This window comes from Topomyia yanbarensis, chromosome 2 (genome assembly GCF_030247195.1).
Source record: "Topomyia yanbarensis strain Yona2022 chromosome 2, ASM3024719v1, whole genome shotgun sequence".
NCBI classification, from domain to species: domain Eukaryota; kingdom Metazoa; phylum Arthropoda; class Insecta; order Diptera; family Culicidae; genus Topomyia; species Topomyia yanbarensis.
In genome coordinates, this window is record NC_080671.1 from 57,010,231 (window position 1) to 57,031,648 (window position 21,418).

Consider the following 21,418-nt stretch of genomic DNA (forward strand, 5'->3'; position numbering starts at 1 on the left):
ATGTTCAATTAACATTTAGCAGATTGAAAGAAAACCAATAGTTCAATAGTTATGTAACTTCAGTCGAGGAACAATATTCATGCTTGTGAGTTCTTGGAACAGCAGCTTGCAAGCATAGGGCATGGAGATTTTAGATACACTGGCAGACGAACGGCAATTGTGGCACCACGAGGAATATGCCAGTCTTCCACAAACGTTGCAAACGTCCACGTCAAACGCATCGGAAGATATCATCAGTCGTTCCATAATTAGCATCGAGGCACCGTACGATATCAAACAATCGCGTTCCATCTCACCGAGACGAAGACCTCCTTCACGACTACGACCCTGGGTCGGTTGGCGTGTTAGAACCGCACGGGGACCCCGTGCGCGAGCATGCATCTTATCCTGAACCATATGTTTTAGTTTTTGATAGTACACGGGACCGGAATAAATGTAGACTTCCAGTGGTTCTCCAGTAATTCCGGAATAGAAGACATCTTTCCCGAGATGATTGAAACCATTTTTGAACAGTTCGTCTTGTAGGTCCTGGCATTTTGAACCACCAAAGGCAGTACCGTAATGGAATTTCCCCTCCAAAACACCAGCTTTGCTGCCAAGAAGTTCCAATGTTTTACCGACTGTCATACGTGATGGGAAACCATGTGGGTTCATCACCATATCTGGGGACATACCGTAATCGTTAAACGGCAGGTCCTCCTGATCGACAATAAGTCCAGTAACACCTTTCTGTCCATGCCGAGAACTAAATTTGTCGCCGATTTCCGGACGACGAGTTTGTCGAAGCAGTATTTTTACAAGGAATTCTTCCTCATTATTTGTCGAGACCATTACCTTTTCGATGTAGCTTGGTTCGGTTCCTTTATAGGTGATTGGAACAGGACTGTATGCGATCGGTTGCTGGCCAGCTTCTTTCTGCTCGATCGGATTGATGGACTTTACCGCGGGCATCTCCTTATTGATCATAGTTTGCTTGGAGACAGCCTTCTCTCCAGGGGAAATGATTCCATCGGTGTCCAGACATTCGTGTTTAAAAATGATTTTGTTGGTGAGCGAATCTTTCATAGGACCCATAATTCGATCGAACGTTTGATTGCTGTAGCGTTTGATGGTGCACTTGCTGTTTTTGTACACCAAACAACGACCATAACCGCGATCGATTGATGCTTTGTTAAGGATCAGAGCATCTTCGATGTCGTAGCCGGAGTAGCTCATCACAGCAACGGTTGCATTTTGTCCTGCCGGAAGCTTGTCGAAATTGGTTAACTCGATCGTCCTGGAACGAACCATCGGCGTTTGTGGATAGACAATATTGTACATCAGAGTATCGATACGATTCTTCTGATTGTAGCCGATAATTCCCATGGCCTGTTTACCCATAGCACACTGGTACGTATTACGAGGGCTCTGGTTATGATGGGGATAAGGGACCAAACCAGCACAAACACCTAGCAGTGTAAATGGTTCAATTTCCAAGTGAGTCGTTTTATCCAGATCAATGTCCGATTCTTGATAAGCGATGAACGAGTCGTTCTCTTCATTTACATCGAGATATTCAATTAATCCATCATGTAGAAAGTCATCGAACTTTCTTAAACCAACCTTCATTTGCTCAATGTGCTCTTGCTGAACTAATGGTCGTCCGTTTTGAACGATAATGTACGGTCTACAAAGACGACCCCCATCAGTGTGTATATAAACGCAGCGTTGCACGAAAGATGTATGAATAGACACAAACGATCCGATCAACCCCTTCCTTCTCATCATTCGAAACACTTCCACCAGTCGTTTGTAGCCGATGGTCACTCCCAGAATGTTACCGTTGATAAACACCATAAAAACCTTTGGATTATTTATCGTCTCACCTCCCAACAAACGAATGTCCTCGACACCGGAATTGTACGCCAAACGAATCACCGGTTCCTCATCCACCTCCGTCGTAATATGTGTCATGAGTGCCAAGTTCTTTACCAAACCACACGCCTCACCTTCGGGCGTATCCGAGGGACAAAGCATTCCCCACTGACTGGGCTGCAGCGAACGAGGACCGGACACCTTTCTCGTCTTTTCAAATTGTGAATTTACACGGGTCATCATACCCAGCGCCGATATGTAACTTAAACGGGAAAGCACCTGGGTTACTCCAGCACGTTCCATCTTGAACCGCTTGATGGTCCAATTTCCCGTCGAAATAGCAGTTTCCAGTCCAGTCGAAATCAGGGCCGCCCGCATGTGCTTTACAATATCGAACTGCGCAGCTTTAATTTTCGGAATGTTCTTATCCGCGATCATCTTCAGCTCCCAGTTGAAACGCTTGAACAAATCTTCAAACATCAGCGAAAGTAACGATCCAGCCAATTCGAGTCGTTTGTTGCCGTAGTAATCGCGATCGTCAACTGCGGATTTGTCCAGTTCGGCTGCCATCACACGGCGAATCATCAGCGCAACGTAAATCGCTTTTACCTGTAAGAAAAAGCGTGGTTAACATATTGAAAGCGATTTACATACTACTTCCACTCACCTGAAAATTAAAGTTCGGTACCGGAACGTGTGCCAATATTGTCGTCGCCAATAAGTCCCTCGCCTCGTCCGCCGTTGTCTTATATTTTGTTGCTGCTGTGGTAAATCGTTTCGCGATCAGCTTCGAACCCATATACTCCAGCGCTCGCTGTTGGGTGTAAACCTTGTGGTTAGCCGTTTCCAGCAGCGACGGAGCAAACCTTTTCTGCGTTTCCGTATCAATTCCGACCAGCTGCATTATTTCCTGATCGGAGGAAATTCCCATCGCTTTGAAGATGATAGCAACCGGAATCTCCTCAGTCATTGAATTGTGTTTAAGATAGTACTTGCCGTGCTTCGAAAGCAGAATCGTTCGGGACTTTTTCTCGTGCGTAGAACTAGTAACCTGACACTGAATCACATTGTTGTAATCCTCGGTTATCATTTTGTTCCACGAGATTTGTTCCTGAATAAGGATAACTTTCTCGGTACCTCGAATCACGAAGTAACCGCCTGGATCCATTGGGCATTCGTTGACTTTCGACAACTCGTACTCCGATTTGCCGGTAAGAACACAATTCGACGATCTTAACATGATAGGCATCCGACCAATTAGCAAATTGTTTCGAACGACCCGCTGCGTGCCCCTGGTGTACTCAATGTCCACCGTGATTGGTGCTGCATAAGTCATATCCCGTAGGCGACATTCATGAGGAGTTGTAGTTTTCGTGTTATTGAAGCCTTCCTCAACATCCGGCATCCCGATGCTAACGTTAATGTACTTGAGATAGAAGCACGGGTCTGCATCACTCTTGACTTCGTCATTGGCACGAACGATGTTCTTGATATCCACATTGATGAAATAGTTGAACGAATCAATGTGCTGCTTCACAAGGCCCTTGACTTGAAGAAAGGCCGGAACTAACTTCCACTTGTCCTAAATTGTATAAGCCGTTTATTGGGAAACAAAGCTGGAATGATATAAAAGAACAAACCTCCAAATTTTTTTGGACTTTTTTGTGATTTCTACTGTCCGTGGTCCAATGCTTCTTGTCAGTTCCCATTGTTACGATAAACAGATCACCTCTTTTGAAATACTATGGTTGCCTACCGTTGGAAAAACCTTTGGACATGTCCAGAACTGGATAACCTTGAACAAATTTATTTTCCTAAAAGAAGTGAATGAAACTTTCAACTTTTTTTTCAACGAATTGAACAAAACTCACGCGGTTTCAATTTTAGGAACCGATGTGTTGTGTTTTGATTCTTTTGACAGCGCACTTGCCGAGAATGTTTAGTGGTATAGTTAAATTTAAAACGAACACTCATACACGCAGCAGCCTTGGGGTCAACTGTGGTAATCCAACCGTTATACACACGTAAATCATAAAGGCGCATCATATTATTATGTTGTAAACAAATCGATGCGACCACCCACTTTTGTGCGCTCATGTACATGTATGTGTTCTCTATAGCTGCTTAGGGTTGCTCTAAAAATAGCTAAACGATATTATTCGTAATTCGTAAGTTTTAGCAGAAGTATTCTCTTTTAAAGTACATCTTGTATAGCTGTTTTGAGTCGAGAATATCGAGCAGGGGAGAGCATGTTGATATACGGGGCAGCCATACGATCAACACATCTTCAATTCAAAACCTTCTAGGGCACGGATCTACGTCTGTGGGACCGTACATAACTTACGTAACGCGAAAATTGCCCAAAATTGACTCTCTACTCCCCCTATGTAACAAGTTGTCACAAATTTCTCTATCCCCCCTCCCCTATTACGTAACAAATTCTCCGAAATATTTTTTTTGTTCAGTAAAAACATGTTTCGTAACGATCTAGCTTACTCCCCCTACCCCATATGTCACAACATGTAACAATTTGTCGTGCGACCTCCCCCTCCCCTAAACGCGTTACGTAATATATGAATGGTCCCTATCCTATCAGAGCATCCGAATAGCAGCGCAAATACCCTCCAAAATGCACTTTATTTTTAGTCGTTAGTCTAGTTCGTGTAAACAGTACCGTCTTTACGCATAGGCACAATGCACCAAGGTCAGGGCCCCGGAATTTCGGAGGCCCGCGATAAGAATGGACATACAATCATGCTAGCTGTCTGCATTGCTGGCGCCATGAAAATATCAAAATAAAAGAGCTTTATTTTGAAATATTTTTTGATGAGCAATCATTGATTAGTAATACGATCACAAGTAGAACATTCTTGAGGTTTGGTTTAACCCTTCAGGTTTGGTTTAACCCGAAACATTAGTATACGAATTAATGTCAAATGTAAAGACAAACACTCGACCAACCAAGGAATAGTTATTTTTTATCCTGCAGCAAGAGATGTGACCTTCGAAAATGCATTAATCTGAAGGGGTTTCGCTAGCACAATATGTATTAGTTTCAAACCCCTCTGTTAGCAAAGTGGAATGTTTATTGAAAAACAAAATGTGGCTTTTCCCAGTTGGAAACCAATAGTGCTCAGTTTCAACACATCGGAACGTGGTACTGTACACGGTCAATATGTTAAGAAAACACTGTTGTAAGCCCCATAGATGACGACTGGGGTCTCTGTCAACAAAAAACAAAAGAAATGTTTTTTACCACCTGACGTTTCACCCTTTGGCGTTGGTCTGTATCAAGAAAAATACGGTCTTTCGTTTTTTTTGGAGTTGTCGTAAAATTGGACCGCGACAACTTAATAAAAAACGAAAGCGAGTATTGCCCTTGAAAAAGGCCAATTTCAAAGACCGTAACGTCAGGCAGTAAACAACATTAGCCCTAGAACGTTGCACTTGCGTTTTCCACCCAAGAACGTTGCACTGGGGTATAAAAGTACCCCACGCATTTGATCGCAATTTTCGCAGGTTAAAATGCAATCAAAAGAAATGTATAATACATAATTTTCTTCGTTTTTTAATTGCGAAAACAGCTGTGTAAGTGAAAGTAAGTAATTTATTGAATCAATGATACATAAATTGGTTTGAACCCAAAAAAGTGAAAAACACGCGGTTTGGACTTTTCTTTATAAAAATTACTATAACTTTGCGAATTTTCAACCGATTTGAAAAAAATCAAATGATTCTTAAAGTTGAAAGAATGGTCTTGAAACGGTATGATATGGAATTGCGATCAAATATTATTCATGTATTCGTGACCTGGTTCATGATTCCTAATATATGTCACGATTCAATATCCGTGCTCGTGAAATAGTTCACGAAATCATGAAATATAATTCATGCATTCCTGAACTGGTTCATGATGCCTAGTACATGATTTGCAATCTATTTTGCGCGCTGGTGATATTTAGAAGATATCGCTAATAATTTACAATTTCATGCAACATGATAATGAAATTTCTTATAAACTATTTCACAAAATTTGGAGAATTATTCGTGGAATCATTTTTATTCCATGCATTGTTTTATGAAATGTCCAGCTGCTAGCGATTATAGTAATAGACACGAGCATTAGATATAAAAAAACTATTAGGACCTCGAACATCGTTATTCGTTTGATAAGGTTAATGGTGATGTCTGGATAGAAAACGAAAACTGCGCTGAGAATCCCAAATAGTGTGTGATATAATTCACAGAACAAGATATCGTGAATCAGTCATATTTTTATGATCAAGTTCATATTGTCACGTTATTCCCAATAAACAAATCGATAGTAACCAAAAAGTAATGGATTAAAATTAGGCGAAGACAATTTACGGATACTATGGTAAAACTACTGATATCATGAACATTAGTCATATTACTCTTCGTGTCAAATTTGGAAGTAAGTTTTAAAATTACGATAACATGAACAGAAATTACGAAAATAATGATTGAGATCCTGAAATTATTAACATGAATTACTCTATTTATGACTAAAATATTACGATAACATTAACAGCAGTTACAAAAATCGTGACTTAGATCCTAAAATCATGAACACGAATCACTCTACTCATAACTAAAATATCACAATAACGTGAATAGAAATTACAAAAATCGCGACTAATACTATGTTCACACTACAGAGTTAAAACATGTTATAATAATTAGCCACAAAAAATGTCATCAAGATAGCTTTAAAAAACGTTTTAACTCGTAGTGTGAACGTAGTATAAGATCCTGAAATCATGAATTTTAATCCCGCTAGTCTGACAGAAAATGCAATAGTAAATTCATGAATAAGATAGCATAATAACTAGATGAGAAATCACAAGGATCGCGAATAGGCTCTTGAAATCATGAACGTCATTCGACTATCGGCTGTATATTCCCAAATCATGAACTAGAATCACAACAAAAACTAAACATGTCCAGGAAACAACAGCAGTACCCTAACCAAACATTCTAATGTACGCCATGTATATATTCGGGGCGAACTAGTTTTTTGAAAACACAAGTAGTTTCATGAATTCGAGGTTTATTATTCATACTTTCAGGAACTTGGTCATGGTTTTCATAAAATGTTTAGTTCACGAAATCGTGATCTTTTGTTCATGAATTTGTGGCTGTTTTTTTTCGTGTACGATTCCATAGCTGGTTATGTTCAATATAATGGTGGAAATGTACATCACATATTCAGTACGTTTTGCACATACATACAATGGATCGACAGCCACGAACTTGAGAAGTTATGTGTCGTAGCTGAAACACTTGAACCCGGATCCGCTGCTGAATAGGATTCGGGGGGTCCGGACCCCGCCAAAAAGTTACAACTTGTTAACAAATTTAAAATTAGTTTCAATTTTAAAGTAGTTTTCAAACTCAAAATCATTTCAAATCAAATTTTTCACTGGTTTTACAAACCTACTAGGGAAGTTTATTTAGGAGGAACTAGGAAATGTTTCTCGGGGTAGGGGGGTAGGGGATTTAATTGATGAGGGAAGGTGGGTTTAGGGAAGGATGGTGTGTGATGGGGGATAGACCGGGATTAGGTTGACGATGTTCAGATTGATTGTATTACCTTTCTATATGAGAAAGGCAAAAAAGTAAGGTGAGCTTATAAATATGCGATATCACTTTTTTCACTTAAAAACTACCATAACAAACGAACAAAACGTACCAGGGCTTCCAAATTTCGAGAAACATCGTTGAATAAGCTTCAAATCAAACGTTAAAAAATTGGTGCAGTTTGTTTGAATAGAAAAAAGTTATTTTGAGAAATTATGGTGAACGTATAAATGTGGGACACACTGTATTTTCCCATGAAACCAATGTCAAAAACTTCAAGCAAAGTGGGCGGAGTTCTAAAATTGTCCAAATGATATGAAATTTAGCATCTGAGTTTACTTTGCTATTTGTCACAATATGAGGCCATTGAGATTTCAAAAAAACCGTGTTAAGTGCTTATAAGGTTGCCTTGGTAACATAGTTGCTACAAGTTACAAAAGTTGTGTTTGTTTATCATGTACATCAATCGCTACTGTATATTGCTGCGAAATCAAAAAATCTGGTGCCAATAACGAAAGGCCTATAAGTTCATAGCCCCAAGCGTGGATAACACTGAAATTGTTCCTGAGACGCTTCTCCAAGTTGTTCCTGACCCATTCTTTCCTGAATTTCTTAGTTGCAGTACCGAAGTGACCTGAAACGTTTGTTCAAGACTACACACCGTCATTTGCACTCGCGATCCGCAAAGCCTAAGATAAACTAGGATTATAAATTTCTCCTCGATCGATATGAGCGGAGGTAAAATATTATTATTAACTCTTGCTATTATATCATGAAAATATACATATTTTTTCCGTCCAGAGCTTAAGGTTGCTCATTTAGAGTTAGTCGAGCTTCTCATCGCGAAACAAAAAGAGGAAAATGTAATACAATACCTGAAAGAAAAATTTGATGGCAAGGAAATTAACGAGGAAGAACTTCAAAAGAAAATTAGGCTTTTAACAACAAAGTTCTCGACTCTGTGGGCCAAAAGCAGAAGATCCAAGAAACGTCTTATGAGTAATAACGCTAGTTGGCTACGAGGTTCAATGGTGATAAGCTCTGATATAGATAGAAAAATTAGAAAAGGGCGTCCAGCAAAACAGTTCGTTAATTCCTGTCGAAAAACGAAGCAGAGGAAAATCCGAAAGCTTACGGACGCAGTACCAAGGGAGGAATTGTTGTTCGCGGCAGCAGCGGTTGCTACTTAATCGGGACATCGAGCTGCCGGTCAGATGATTGGAACTATCTCAACTAGACCAGAGCAAGCTATTAAACTAAAACAAACAAGTGCTAGTTTCGGAAACGTAATGGAGTATTCTGCTGTCGAGGCCTTGGCGTTTATATGCAGGAACGATTTTTCTAAATCGCAGTATTTAAACATTCGGTCCTCTATCCAACAAAGAGGAGTGCACCTATATCCGTCGTATCATAAAATTTTGGAAGCAAAGGAACTATGCTATCCTCAAGGTTTGAAACTATTTTTTGACATTTCAATATTTTTTAGGTTCTAGATTATTTGAACATACTAAAAGAAACTTTCTACAGGTATTTTGATAAAACCTTCAGCGGCAGATATTCCATTGCAAAGCTTAATAGATCATACTACGAAACGGCTTCTGATGTTCCTGAAATACGACGCCTTAAACTTGAGGGGAAATATGTCTATGATATTCAAGTGGGGATGTGATGGAAGTAGTAACCATGCGAGGTATTTTTGTTAACTGCGTATCATAATGTTCACATGCTTCTCAGATATAAGCAGGTCTTCTTAGATGAAGATGAAGATGGTAATTTCAAAGAATATTGCGATGCAAACATATTTGCAATCTGTTTGGTCCCCTTGCGACTAAGCATCGAAAAAGAAGGCACCCGAGAGATCCTCTGGAACAATGATTATCCTTCATCTGTTTCCCTTTGTCGTCCAAAAAAAATTATTTTCCAAAAGGAAAATGCTAAACTGACGCAAGAGGAAGTTAATAAAGTGAATGCGGAAATCGACGAGCTTTTACCCACAAATGTAGAAAATGTATCAGTATCAACAAAGATAGTTTTCTGCATGAACGACACCAAAGTGTTGAACGATATAACAAGTACACATTCCCAGGCTTGTTATATATGCAAGCGTTGGGGAAAAGCTATGAACTTGCCAAGCCTGAAAACCGATATTGATGATCCTGAGAAGTACAAATTTGGTATTTCGCCACTCCACGCGATGATTCGATGTATGGAATTTTTATTAAAGGTGAGCTATCGTTTGCATATGGAAAAACCGACATTGCGTGTGTCAAAACAAAATCAAGCGGTAAAAGAGCAAGAAAATACCATTCGAACAGCATTAAAAGAACAGTTAGGATTGCGTATTGGCGAACCTTTACCCCGAGGTGGTAACTCGAATGATGGAAACTGTGCACGTAGATTTTTCAAGGAATACAAAACAGTAGCGCAAATAACGGAGATCAATGAAAATATACTCGAACGATTTCATGTAATCCTCGGGGGTGGAGATAGCGTAGTTGGTAAATCGATTGCCTTGTACGCAGATCACCTGGGTTCAATTCCCAACCCCGCACATAGGGTTAGAGATTTTTCTAAAGAGATTTCTCTAACCCGACAGAGAGGCGAATGACCCTAAGGTAATCAAAATTAAAAAAAAAATGTAATCCTCATGTTAATCAACAGCAAAGTTTATATTTTTTCCTTTTTTATTAACGACTTATAGTGAGTCAATCTTTTTCCTTTTTTATATTGTAACGACATATAATTAGCAAGGGACTGGAAGGTGAAATATTTTTCAAATATTTAGAGCCATAGTACTCAAGGGAGAGCAAGGATTTGAAGTAAGAAAGTTTAGAAAAGCGTGGAGTAGGGTTAATGAACAAGCTTAGAGTTTCCCGGTTACTTAGCTTTTTGTCTTATGCAGCGCAGGAGTCAGGATCTTTTGGCATTAAATGCGAATTACCTGAGTCTGCGGCATGTCCGGACAAGCGTAAAGCCAATTTAATGACTTATGCTGTCGGAGCCGACAAACAAAAAAAAATAGCAAAGTTTATATTTCGGTACCTGCTTTTAAAGATTATGCTGAACAGACGAGAATTCGTTTAGTGACTCTCTATGGATGGTATGTACTGTCGCCAACCGTGCATAAACTTTTAGTACATGGAGCTGCAATCATTAAACATGCTCTGCTACCTATTGGCATGTTCAGCGAGGAAGCACAAGAAAGTAGAAATAAATCCATCCGCAAGTATAGAGAGTTGCATTCGCGGAAATTCAATCGATTAGTAAATCTCGAGGATGTTTTCAAACGATTGCTCTTAACATCTGATCCTGTGATCGCTTTATCAAACAGAAAAGCACAGAGTGTTAGTGAACTGCATCTACCAGATGACGCATCTTAATTAGTTTTAACACACAAGATAGAAGAATAGCTTTATTTTATATTTTGCAATATTTTCCCCCTTTTGTTATATGTTAGCTGTAATCTCATTACCTAAAATAATTAATTATTTTCATCAATTTACCTGTACATAACTATTGAAATACAATAATGACAAAAACTAATGAAATAAATGAAAAATATTGGTATTTTTCAAAGGTAAAAGCACAATTTTTAAACACATTTTTTTTAAAGAAATATCACCTTCTCAATTTTTTTGTCAAAGATGCAAAAAAGTATGCTCTTTGAAATGCAAGAAAAAGATATTTTTTTTCGTTTGCCCCAATTTTAGATATAAATGTTTCAAAAGGACCTATCCTTCAACGAATATTGCCCATAACGTCAGTTCAGAAAGTGCTATCTTAATTCCACTAACATGAAAAAATTTGTCTTGATGTCCTCTAAAAGTTGTACAAAGACTAATTTTATAAGAAAAATAAAATAAAAAAGTTAGAGCCAAAAAACAGTTTTTTTAGGAACACCCTAAGTTAAATAATTAAAATAGCTGTAAAATAAAAACCTTCAGAGATACAACTCTAGTGTCTTTGGCAAAGTTGCTTGGTAAAAGTTGCTCTATAATGCTGCCGAAGACTGAAATATTCTATCTCATCACATTCGACAAATAATTTTCATTGCACCCAAATAATAAGAGCCACCCTAACATCATCTACATCCAAATATGGCTTAGTTAATACTGATCATTTGTCGCGAAGACACCATAGCTCTAAAATATAAGGATTAGCTACAAACATTTTTGTCTTCCTAGATCCGGACCACTGTGCAATGGTTGGACCAATACTGGCATACGGGTGGCTTGTTTGGTGGCAGAAGGGAGAAGTTATGAGAGGGATTCCATGAGAAACCGGCCGACCGCAAAATATGACCATCGTCGATTGGAACGAAACTTTGCAGGTGTGTTCGCTGTATGAATCTCCATGATATTCTCTGGCAATTGGAATATTTTGATACAAGAGTAATTTTTCAAAAGGGCGTAAACGTTTCTACGTGTATGAATTTCAATTTTTTTGTTCGATTACTGTATTTTATACAGCAAAACTATCTGAGAACAAGTTACAGGGAATGAATACTTCTATCCGAAAAAAATATACACTGAAAAAATGTTGTCATTTTTCAAAAAAAAAACAAAAATTTATGATAAAAATTTAAATTGCGAAAGAACCCATTTTTTTAAATTTTTTATATTTTGTTACCAAAAACCTAAAGAGAAAAGAAACATTTTGAATGTGATTGCATGATGGGGAAAAATCGGTAAAAAAGTTTTTCTAACAATAACTTCGTACATACTAGCAACCAAAATAAATTTCAACCATAGGGTCTGTTGATTAAACTATATATCTGAATCATATGTTGGTTGTTTTCATGTAACTTTAAAATGTTTCACAATATCGCCTTGATGTCAAAGAGAAAGTTGCAGGAAAGTTTACGGGCCTTTTGAAAAACCTATTATTGTTGATGGAGAAACGCGACTAACTTATGAAAAGATCCTAATAAAACAAAATAATTGTGTTGTTAAAACAAAAGTTAAAATATCTCGAGAACTACTACATTTTAGAAAATTTTTGTTAAGAGCATTTCGATTTAAAATGGCGTTTAGAATCATATTCAAAAAGAAAATTGTATTTTTGACTGCAAATAGTAAGAATTATAAAAGAATGTCAAAAGTTGTTGTTAGGAAAACTTTTTTATTGAAAGCTTCGCCAGGATCCAAATACACTAAAAGTTGCTTTTACGTCTTTAAAACCATAAACATTAAATTTTTGACATTTTTTGATGGGGTAACGCGAATAACTTTTAAAAAGAGCATAATTACACGAATGAATTGTTTTTGAAGGAGCAAAATTTCAAATATCTCGAAAACTATCGCATTTTGGAAGATTTTTGTTGAATGCATTTTGATTTTAAATGGTGCTTAGAATTATATTCTGTAATAGAATTACAATTTTGTATGTCTATTAGTATGAAATTTAAAAACATGTACGAAGTTATTGTTAGGAAAACTTTTTTACCGATTTTTTCTCCATCATGCAATCACATTCAAAATGTTTCTTTTCTCTTTAGGTTTTTGGTAACATAATATAAAAAATTTAAAAAAATGGGTTTTTTCGCAATTTAAATTTTTATCATAAATTTTTGTTTTTTTGAAAAATGACGCAACATTTTTTTCAATGTATATTTTTTCAGACAGAAGTATTCATTCCCTGTAACTCGTTCTCAGATAGTTTTGCTGTATAAAATACAGTAATCGAACAAAAAAATTTTGAAATTCATGCGCGTAGAAACGTTTACGCCCTTTTGAAAAGTTCTCTTGAGTCAAAATAATCCTTTTACCTGTGGAAAATATTTAGTCTTGCACGACGGTGAAACGTGTAAAGTTTCATTGGAATCTAAGATGGTCACGATTTTAAAGATTTTCGGACGGATCTTCGTGGAATTCGACAATCTAATCAAAGTTAAAGCATCTTCAAATGATGGTCTTGGCGATAGCGATGACTGGTTCGTTTTCGACAACACCTACTGTTGCTCTAGAGGCACTCTTGAACATAAACCACTATATGTGTTTCTGAAACAAGAAGCACTTTCTTTTGCATTTCGTCTTAAAGTTACTGGACTTTGGAACAGTAACTCAATAGATCGTGCAACTAGCCACACAAGACTGTGGCCCCAAATGGTTACTTGGGATTAGTATACACTTACTCCCAGTGATCTTGCACTCACATGTAATTTTCGTTTTAGGACTTTCAATGTGAGAATTCCTCTTTGCGAGGAATGGCTGTCTGGCTGGATGGAGCGATCACTTGAAGAATACGTAGTTTGTTATACTGACGGCTCTTTGTTGGAGGGCCGAGCCAGTGCTGGTGTCCTAGTGTCATAAAATGAAATTAAACCAGTCTCACTCGCTAGGTAGATACTGTACCGTATTCCAGGCAGAAACCTGCGATTCTGTATGGCATACAATCGGCACTTCAACAGGGAATTTGCAGTAAAAGAATCTATTTTTTCTCCGACAGTCAAGCTGCCCTGAAAGCACTTAGTTCGACAGATTCAAGATCGAACCTAGTAATCGCATGTCGAACTCAAATCGAAGAACTTAGCTTTTCAAGTGCTATCTACCTTCTATGGGTACCCGACCATTCCGGTATTACTGGAAATGAATGAGCAGACGAATGGGCGCTGCGACTGACTTCGTTGGTCCAGAACAAGATTCGCTCTTGGGCTGCATCTGAACACACCAACCATTGGCGTAGCTTGCGTTCAAACAAAGACTTGTCTGCCGGATGTTAGTCCAAAAATGTCAAAGAATTTGTTGCATTTTCCCAAACATAATCGCAGTATTCTAGTCAGGGCACTGACTGGACGCAATTATCACATGGCTATTATTCAGCTGATTATTATTCATGTGAACTTTGTGAATCCGATTACGGAACTTCATATCACTTGATATGTAACTGCACCGCAGTAATGGAATTGCGCATCCGGATTTTTGGTTCTCCATATATAGATAAACCTATGTACAGAGACCTGAAATCCAAGGATACGCTATTGTTCCTAACCCAGTGTGGTAAAGAATTATAGTTTAGGTCGTATTTTAATGACAATATCTCTTCGGGGGTGTTGTCGTTCTGTTATGTCAATATCCCCTCGGGGGAGTTGATATAATCGCTCCCCAACCTTACTACTTTCGCAATCCTTCCCATCAGGAAATGATGAAAACACAAATCACGGTAAGGCAGAAATCTCCGATCAACATGAGAAACGTGCCATTTGAACCAGTTGCTACAGATTCCTGATTCCTGAGGACTCAAGGAAAAGGCAAAGCTTCAAAGGCATTTTGCTCGACTTGCCTTTTCTCATTATGGGACTATAGATAGTATATAACTCACTGCCCTTTTCCGCCAAAAAGAGAATTACTCTTACCTTCAGGACTCTTGAAATCAAATTTCGACATGATCGCAAAATTATTATAAAACCTGCAAAGTATTAAGAAATGTCAACCAAAACGTATAAACGTCAACCAAACAGTATAAGAAAAATCAACCGACCTACCTTTCGAAACCCATGAGCCCAGAGTAGTTGTTGTGTGTTCTCTTTGCTTTCGACATTCACAACACGGAAGAAGAAAGAGAAGTAGAAAAACGATCGTGCGCTAAGTCGTCGGGTGAAGAGCCCAAGACATCGACACAGACTGAGTGAAGTTGGGGCCACCATACCGTGGGTTTGCTTTGGACTTTTTCGCCTCAGTTCCACTTTCACATTCGCCGCGTTCGGTCGTGTTTGCTAGTTCCAGCGCCAACCGTAACTAATCTTCGGGGCTGACGATCGGCGCTGAGTATTTGTACTCTTGTACAAAATAATTGATCTCATTGCGCAGTGCGTTCAAATGGTGGTGTACTGATCGTGTCGTAGGTGGGTGGTTTGAACGCGGGATAAGCAGTGACTTAGTTGGATTTCAGCAAAACGCTTACAAAAGAGCTATTAGAGTTACACAATATATCCCATTTCGGACTTGGCCTGCTGTTAACAGTTTGCGTGTTAACGCATATGAAGGTCATATACATTAGGCAATCGTTTTTATTCAATCTTTTAGTGTTCATTCAACTTGATTGTATTGAATCGGCTATTTTCTTAGTGACCCGTCGAGGTATCCATGATTACAAGGAATTGTATCGAGTCTCGTTAAAAAGTAGTTTTATTTCTTGTAACTATCTCCCCACCATTGTAATATCGTCGACGCGAGGAGTGTTTGGCTGAATTAATTACTTGAAGTGCAGTGTACAAGCGGATTGAAAAAAACATACTAAAGCTCCAGCGACGGCCAGGCTGTTTGTTACCAATCCGTCAGATGGAGATCTGTGAAGTGTATAGGGGGAAAATATGATCGTAAATGAATAATTAGTGTGAACGAAGAAAATGGCCCAATTGAAAAAAGGAAAGGCGATCTAAATAATATATAATTTTTGCTCGTTTTCGCCGTGTTACTAAGCAACGAGACGAAACTGTAAGCTAGCTGGTGGCCGATCGAGGTTTACTACGCGTGAAACGGGAGACTTGAATGTCAGTGGCGACGAACCTTGATTGCTGCAGTGCTACCATATAGTAGTGTGTGCGTTGAACTCACATGGAGAGAAGCCGTACATTTTGGATAGGTGCACGCCGTGTTGATTCGGTACTCAAAATCATAAATTATGTGTGGTTGTTTTAGAGATGCATCGTTAAATTCTATTGGTGATTTAGATTAGATGATGCAGAGAGTGAGCAGTATTCGGTAGTAGGTTATTTTAGTAGATACTTTTTATCCGAGCCATTGAACAAATGACTGACAGCAGTAAAACAAATCTATGGGCAGTACGGGGCAAATGCTGAGTTGATTATAGCAACCGTACTCACAATTTAACTCGGAGTAGCCAGTTACATGATGTACACCCCGTTTAAATGCTTGTTTGTAAAACACTGCCCATGATCGCATATTTGTTCCATTTTCTATTGGATTTTTATGGAATTGATTTGGGATCACGCAGACCTTTCATTCACAAACGGAGAAGCTCATGTAAAGCTATATGTGATCTTGCGTGATGCCAGTTTTATGAAGTAATCTTCATAGTTGCACAAGTCTCTGTAGTAATACCACTATTTCCCTTTGACCAAATAATTTCAGCACCCGGTCAGAATATTCCAGAAAAATTATTGAACCATCATCACTTAAGCCGGGGCTCAAACATTTCTGCAGCATATAAGATAAAACCTGATTTCAAGCCGGTCTATTCATAGTAGCTCGTAGCTGGGCCCATTGTGTTAATGTTTTACTTTCAGTTTCATTCGTTCAGTCTAGAATTAGAATGGAGAAACAATATCGGTTTCGACAGTCAGTACATATTGCATAGCCGCCAGGAGTGATCGTGTCGCGTGGCGCCCCACCCGGTTGTGCCTAGCTGGAAACAAAAACGGAAACAATCTCCGTCAGTATGATCTTGAAGGTCGCACCGATTCACCGCATGACTGACGACTGTGATTCCTGTTTCTGGCGATCGATCAGCGTATTGCCCGTGGTGCAGCAGAGATTCGAAGAGAACCATTGAAAAAAGCTAAGCGTCACCATTTTAGCATAGGCGGTGGTGTTGCAAGCGCAGTGACAGCAAGTGCGATAGTTAAGTGAATAGAAGGTAGAAGGTGATTAGCGTTTGTATATTTTTCAACAATGAAACAACACCGACTGGCGATCGGTGTGTTGGGAACTTTAATTATCTTTCTGTTGAGCCAACTGCAGACTGCTCGTGCGGAATACATTCCACCTGGGCCGAAGTACACATGTCCGGAAAAGTAAGTATGTTTCAACATTTAACAGTTTGTTTTATATCTTTAGTTTAGCAATATTTTACCTTTTCGCGAGCTGCTGTCACCGAACCATTTGTGCAATATGCTGGGAAAAGTTGTAAACCACTGCAATCCAATGGAAGTATTGAACTTGGGCTAACCAAAGTACTAGCGATCGGGTTGCTTGGGAATGCCATATTACATAGCAAACTTTTTCAATCGGTTTTATGAAACATGCCAACTATTTTGTCTAAAGTACCATTCACTGAACTTGATATAACTCGCGCGGGAAATGAACAACCCCACTTACGTTGACTATGTTTTTTTTCTTTCAAAGTGTTAGTGAATATTTATAATAAGGTTTAAAGTTTGATAATCGGTAGAATAGGCACCAATTTTCATTTTACTAAATTTCGCTAAATGCTATCGGGAATGGGATATTTCCCTTTTTAGTCAGTCGGAAAGTGTTTTAGTTGAATGGCGTATTTTTTGGTTGATGGGTAATATACTTATGACCTAGACAAAGGTTTAATTCATTCATTAAAAAGAATAGGTTGGTATCGCTATAGGCCACACATTCTCTTGCTTAACAGAATGTATATAGTCAAAGTTCTACACAAACCAACTAAGGTTTACTACGTCGTCGGGTAAAGAAGACTGCATTTGAAGGTGTCGCTTTCAACATAATAAAATCAAAAAAAAAAATGCCCGATGAAGCCCGGCAGATAAAAATTATTATGCCACATGTTCGTTATGTCCAGTACTGCTAAAAGAGCGACCAGCTAAATTGTTCCGCTCATTTTCGAATGAGGATGAGAATAAGCATCTTTATGTAACGGGCGTTCAATAAAAAATGAGAATTTTTTCAGTCATGTAGTTAAAAAAAATTCAGCGGTTTCAGTATTTTTTATTAAAAACATAATGTTTATTCATAAAAAAACGTCAATGAATATTGGAGAAGGGGCCCTGGTCAGCCGTACGACGCAAAAGCAGCTCCGACGAAACGAGTCTGTGCTGCTTCTGCTAAGATGCTAAGATTTCAGTAATCAAAGATCTTAGCAATAAAAGCATTCTAGCCCAAACGGATTGCTAACCGGCACATCAGGATCGACGCCAGTAACATCCATGGCCATGGCCAACGTCAAGGGACAGGACACGGGTCACGAACTGCACGGCGACTTTGGGCTGACAGGTGTACTGTTATACTCCCTGAGTGAGGAAGGATGACATTAACTTGAAATGGCGAGTAGGCAAACATCAGTGCTGCCTCCGTCCTGACAAAACCCTAGCAGGTCTCCGAGTACGTTTAAAACTCGTTACCATTTAGTTGGTGGTACTAGGTTCGGCTGGAGCATTCCCGATTTTGCGCCGATCCGGCTCTTAACACTACTCGCTATGAAGGATAGTGCCAACACTAGCATGACATCACTGCTCGTGTAGATAATCATGGGATCACAAGAAGCGACTGTGTCCAACGAGTGGATATAGCGACCTGGAGTAAAATATTGCAGAACAAAAAAAACACACATACGGAATCCGTTCGCCAGAGGTGGTTTGGTGAGGTCACCACCACTAGCAGCAGCTGAAATCATTTAGCAAGAGCAGGAGGAGGGGAAGCAGCAGCAACAACAACCAGAGCAGAGTGGGATGAGTTACATCCCACAGACGCCAAAAGTAGTGGCAGCGAAGTGCTTGGTGGAAGAGCTACACAAGTTTGTGGACGCGACTAACAATGTCCATAAGGACATCCGAAAGGCGCTACTGTCTGGTGTGAAGGAAAGTATGACAAGGCAACACGGATGGCTGAGCGAGCATTGGCGTTGGCTAAGGCTACTATCTTCATAGCCCCCCCCCCCCCCCCCCCCCCCCGAAGCAGGGAAGGAGAAGCAGATTGGAGTGGAAAATACGCCAGTTCCCGTGACTCCAAAGAGGACAAGATCCTCGCCAGAAGACGGAAGACCAGGTGGGCCCAAGAAGCACACGCTGTTGTTGCCGTAAGAAAGGACCTCGCCAAACAGGCAGAATGCTGAAGTGCCGTTGTAGGTCGGACGGAGAAACATGGGAAACAGCAAAATCAGAATGAGGAGCGAAAAGGGGAGCAGTACAGGAAAGGAAAACTCTCGGTTCGTCAGAAGGCACCAAAGGGAGAAGCAGTGCTCGTCAAATCCAATGACATGACGACGTATGTAGCGCTGTCCAAGAAGGTCAGAGAAGATCCAGAGCTGAGGGATTTGGGGGGAAACGTGGTAAGAGTCAGGCGTACCCAAAAAGGCGAGATGCTCCTCGAGTTGAAGAAGAATCGCACGACTAGCAGGTCGACCTTGCAGAAGACTATTACAAAATAAACGGGTGAAAAGGCTGAAGTTAAAGCCTTTAACCCGGAAATGGTGACTGTGTGCATGGGCCTTGATGAAATCGCGACGGAAGACGAGCAGAGAGGTGCACTGACGAAGCAGTGCAATCTGTACGATTAACGAAGGAATACGGAGAAAATCAGACAGCGATGATTTGTTTACCACTAACCGCTGCAAACAAGGCACAGGAGGTAGGCAAAATTACGATTGGATGGTCGAGATGTCCATTGAGAGCCGCCCCAAGAGTAAATAAACAAGCGGAGAAAGGCTTCAAGTGTTTGAGCTTTGGACATTTAGCAAGGGCTTGCGAATGCCCGGATAGATTCGGGATGTGCTGGAGATGCGGGGAGGCGGGCCATATTGTGAGAGACTGCACGCAGAGGCCGAAGTGCTTGCTTTGCACTCCAGCGGACAGTGGCTTTAAATGCCCTGTCTACAAGAAGGCGACTACATGCCAACTTTAGTTGGGATAACACAGATAAATCTGAATCAATGTAACACCGCACAGCGACTGTTGTGGCAGTCTACGACAGAAACGATGTGTGATGTCGCTTTGGTTCAGGAGCCGTGTCAAGTCCCTTTCTGATAACGGTAACTGGCAGGGCCGGCGGAAAGCATGGGTAGTACTACCCACTCGAAAATAACCGAGTGGGTAATTACCCACTCGAAATTTTGAACCGTTTCAAAAAATTTAGATGCACAACGCATGTATCTCGCACTACACACATTTGATAACATCGATGTACCACAATTCCATTTGCATAAACGAACGTGATTTAATGTGAATGTAATGTAAGCGTGTGCATTGCGAAAAGGGAAACAATCCTTACTAATGGACCCCTCACCCTATGCTTTCTACCCACTCGTGCGTAAAGTGTTTTAGCCGCCCCTGGTATCTGGTGGTGGATAGATCGGGAACAGCTGCGATACAGATTTTGGGCAGATTCCCCATTCAAGAAGTGATAGAACGCTTATACGATGGCTACGTGATCGCTAAAATCAATGGCGTCTTCGTGTATAGCTGTTACGCTGTAGAGCAGTTCAGACTGATACTGAAGCAGTTAACAGAGCAGTTGACCGGTCGGAAGCCGCTAGTCATTGGTGGTACTTTAACGCCCGGGCTGTGGAGTGGGGCAGTAGAGTATCCAACACAAGAGGGTGTATCCTGCAGGAAGCTCTAGCGAAGTTAGACGTACGATTGTGCAATGAAGGTTCTGTTAGCACATTTCGAAGAGACGGGAGGGAGTCCATCATCGACGTCACATTCTGTAGTCGTTCATTGGCGGCGAACATGGATTGGAGAGTATGCGAAACGTATACGCATGACCTAACAAGAAGGATTGTGGCGGCTTGTGACGCCACAATGCCGCGAAAACTGGAACCACGCAATAAATGGCGTCCAGCTTAGTGGTGGAATGCGACGCTTAGTACGCTATGCGCTTCTTGTCTCAGAGCCAGAAGGCGTGCTCAGAGAGCAATATCGGAGCCAGATAGAGAAGAGCAAGGTAGCGTTTCGGGAAGCTAGACCGGAGATCAGATTTTGCAAGTTAAATTGCCATTGCTATGCCGAGAAGACGCCAATTCCGGAGGCGCCGCGTACCGAGTCGTGATGGCGAATATTAAAAGCTCGACGACCCCAGCCGAAATGTGACCGAGTAAGCTAAAGATAATCGTCGAGGGTCTTTTTCGTGAAAAATAGCAATTTTGAATTCAAATCAGTAAAAAAACCGATTTAATCCACCTATCAGTGAGATGAGACATTTCTTACACATATCACTGTTGTATTATTCATTAGTTTGCCGAACACGCGCAAAGTTGGCAAGCAACTAGATGTGAGATAAGCACAGTTTCGAGTCCTGCA

The 21,418-nt window shown here is 40.1% G+C and overlaps 2 protein-coding genes across 7 annotated transcripts in view; one reads left to right on the top strand and one right to left on the bottom strand.

The window, feature by feature from the left end:
• Nucleotides 1–15: 15 nt before the first annotated feature.
• LOC131685642 (DNA-directed RNA polymerase III subunit RPC2) lies at nucleotides 16–3,829 on the bottom strand. 2 transcript variants are annotated; one of them, XM_058969505.1, is made up of 4 exons: nucleotides 3,726–3,829; nucleotides 3,495–3,668; nucleotides 2,522–3,436; nucleotides 16–2,463 (listed from the first exon to the last, which is right to left on the bottom strand). In XM_058969505.1, exons 2-4 carry the CDS (start codon nucleotides 3,561–3,563, stop codon nucleotides 43–45), a joined length of 3,405 nt encoding a protein of 1,134 aa, XP_058825488.1. In that variant the 5' UTR covers nucleotides 3,564–3,668; nucleotides 3,726–3,829; the 3' UTR covers nucleotides 16–42. The 2 variants fall into 2 exon arrangements, with proteins under 2 accessions (XP_058825488.1, XP_058825487.1); XM_058969504.1 differs by having other exon boundaries at nucleotides 3,495–3,765.
• An 11,321-nt stretch (nucleotides 3,830–15,150) lies between these two features.
• LOC131685645 (toll-like receptor 7) overlaps nucleotides 15,151–21,418 on the top strand; it is a 38,875-nt gene continuing 32,607 nt past the window's right edge. Inside the window, exons 1-2 of one of the 5 annotated variants that reach the window (XM_058969510.1) lie at nucleotides 15,151–16,058; nucleotides 16,703–17,209. In XM_058969510.1, coding sequence (XP_058825493.1) covers nucleotides 17,088–17,209 — 122 coding nt within the window. In that variant the 5' untranslated portion in view covers nucleotides 15,151–16,058; nucleotides 16,703–17,087. Of the gene's footprint in view, nucleotides 16,059–16,547; nucleotides 17,210–21,418 lie in introns of all 5 variants that reach the window. The other 4 variants (XM_058969509.1, XM_058969511.1, XM_058969512.1 and 1 more) reach the window with 4 other exon arrangements.

Excerpts from the sequence above, each read along its gene's own strand:
- LOC131685642 (XM_058969505.1), bottom strand. The coding sequence starts at position 3,563 with ATGGGAACTGACAAGAAGCATTGGACCACGGACAGTAGAAATCACAAA. Across the intron at positions 3,437-3,494 it reads AAGTCCAAAAAAATTTGGAG|GACAAGTGGAAGTTAGTTCC; the intron begins GTTTGTTCTTTT and ends TATACAATTTAG. Across the intron at positions 2,464-2,521 it reads TACCGAACTTTAATTTTCAG|GTAAAAGCGATTTACGTTGC; the intron begins GTGAGTGGAAGT and ends TTTTTCTTACAG.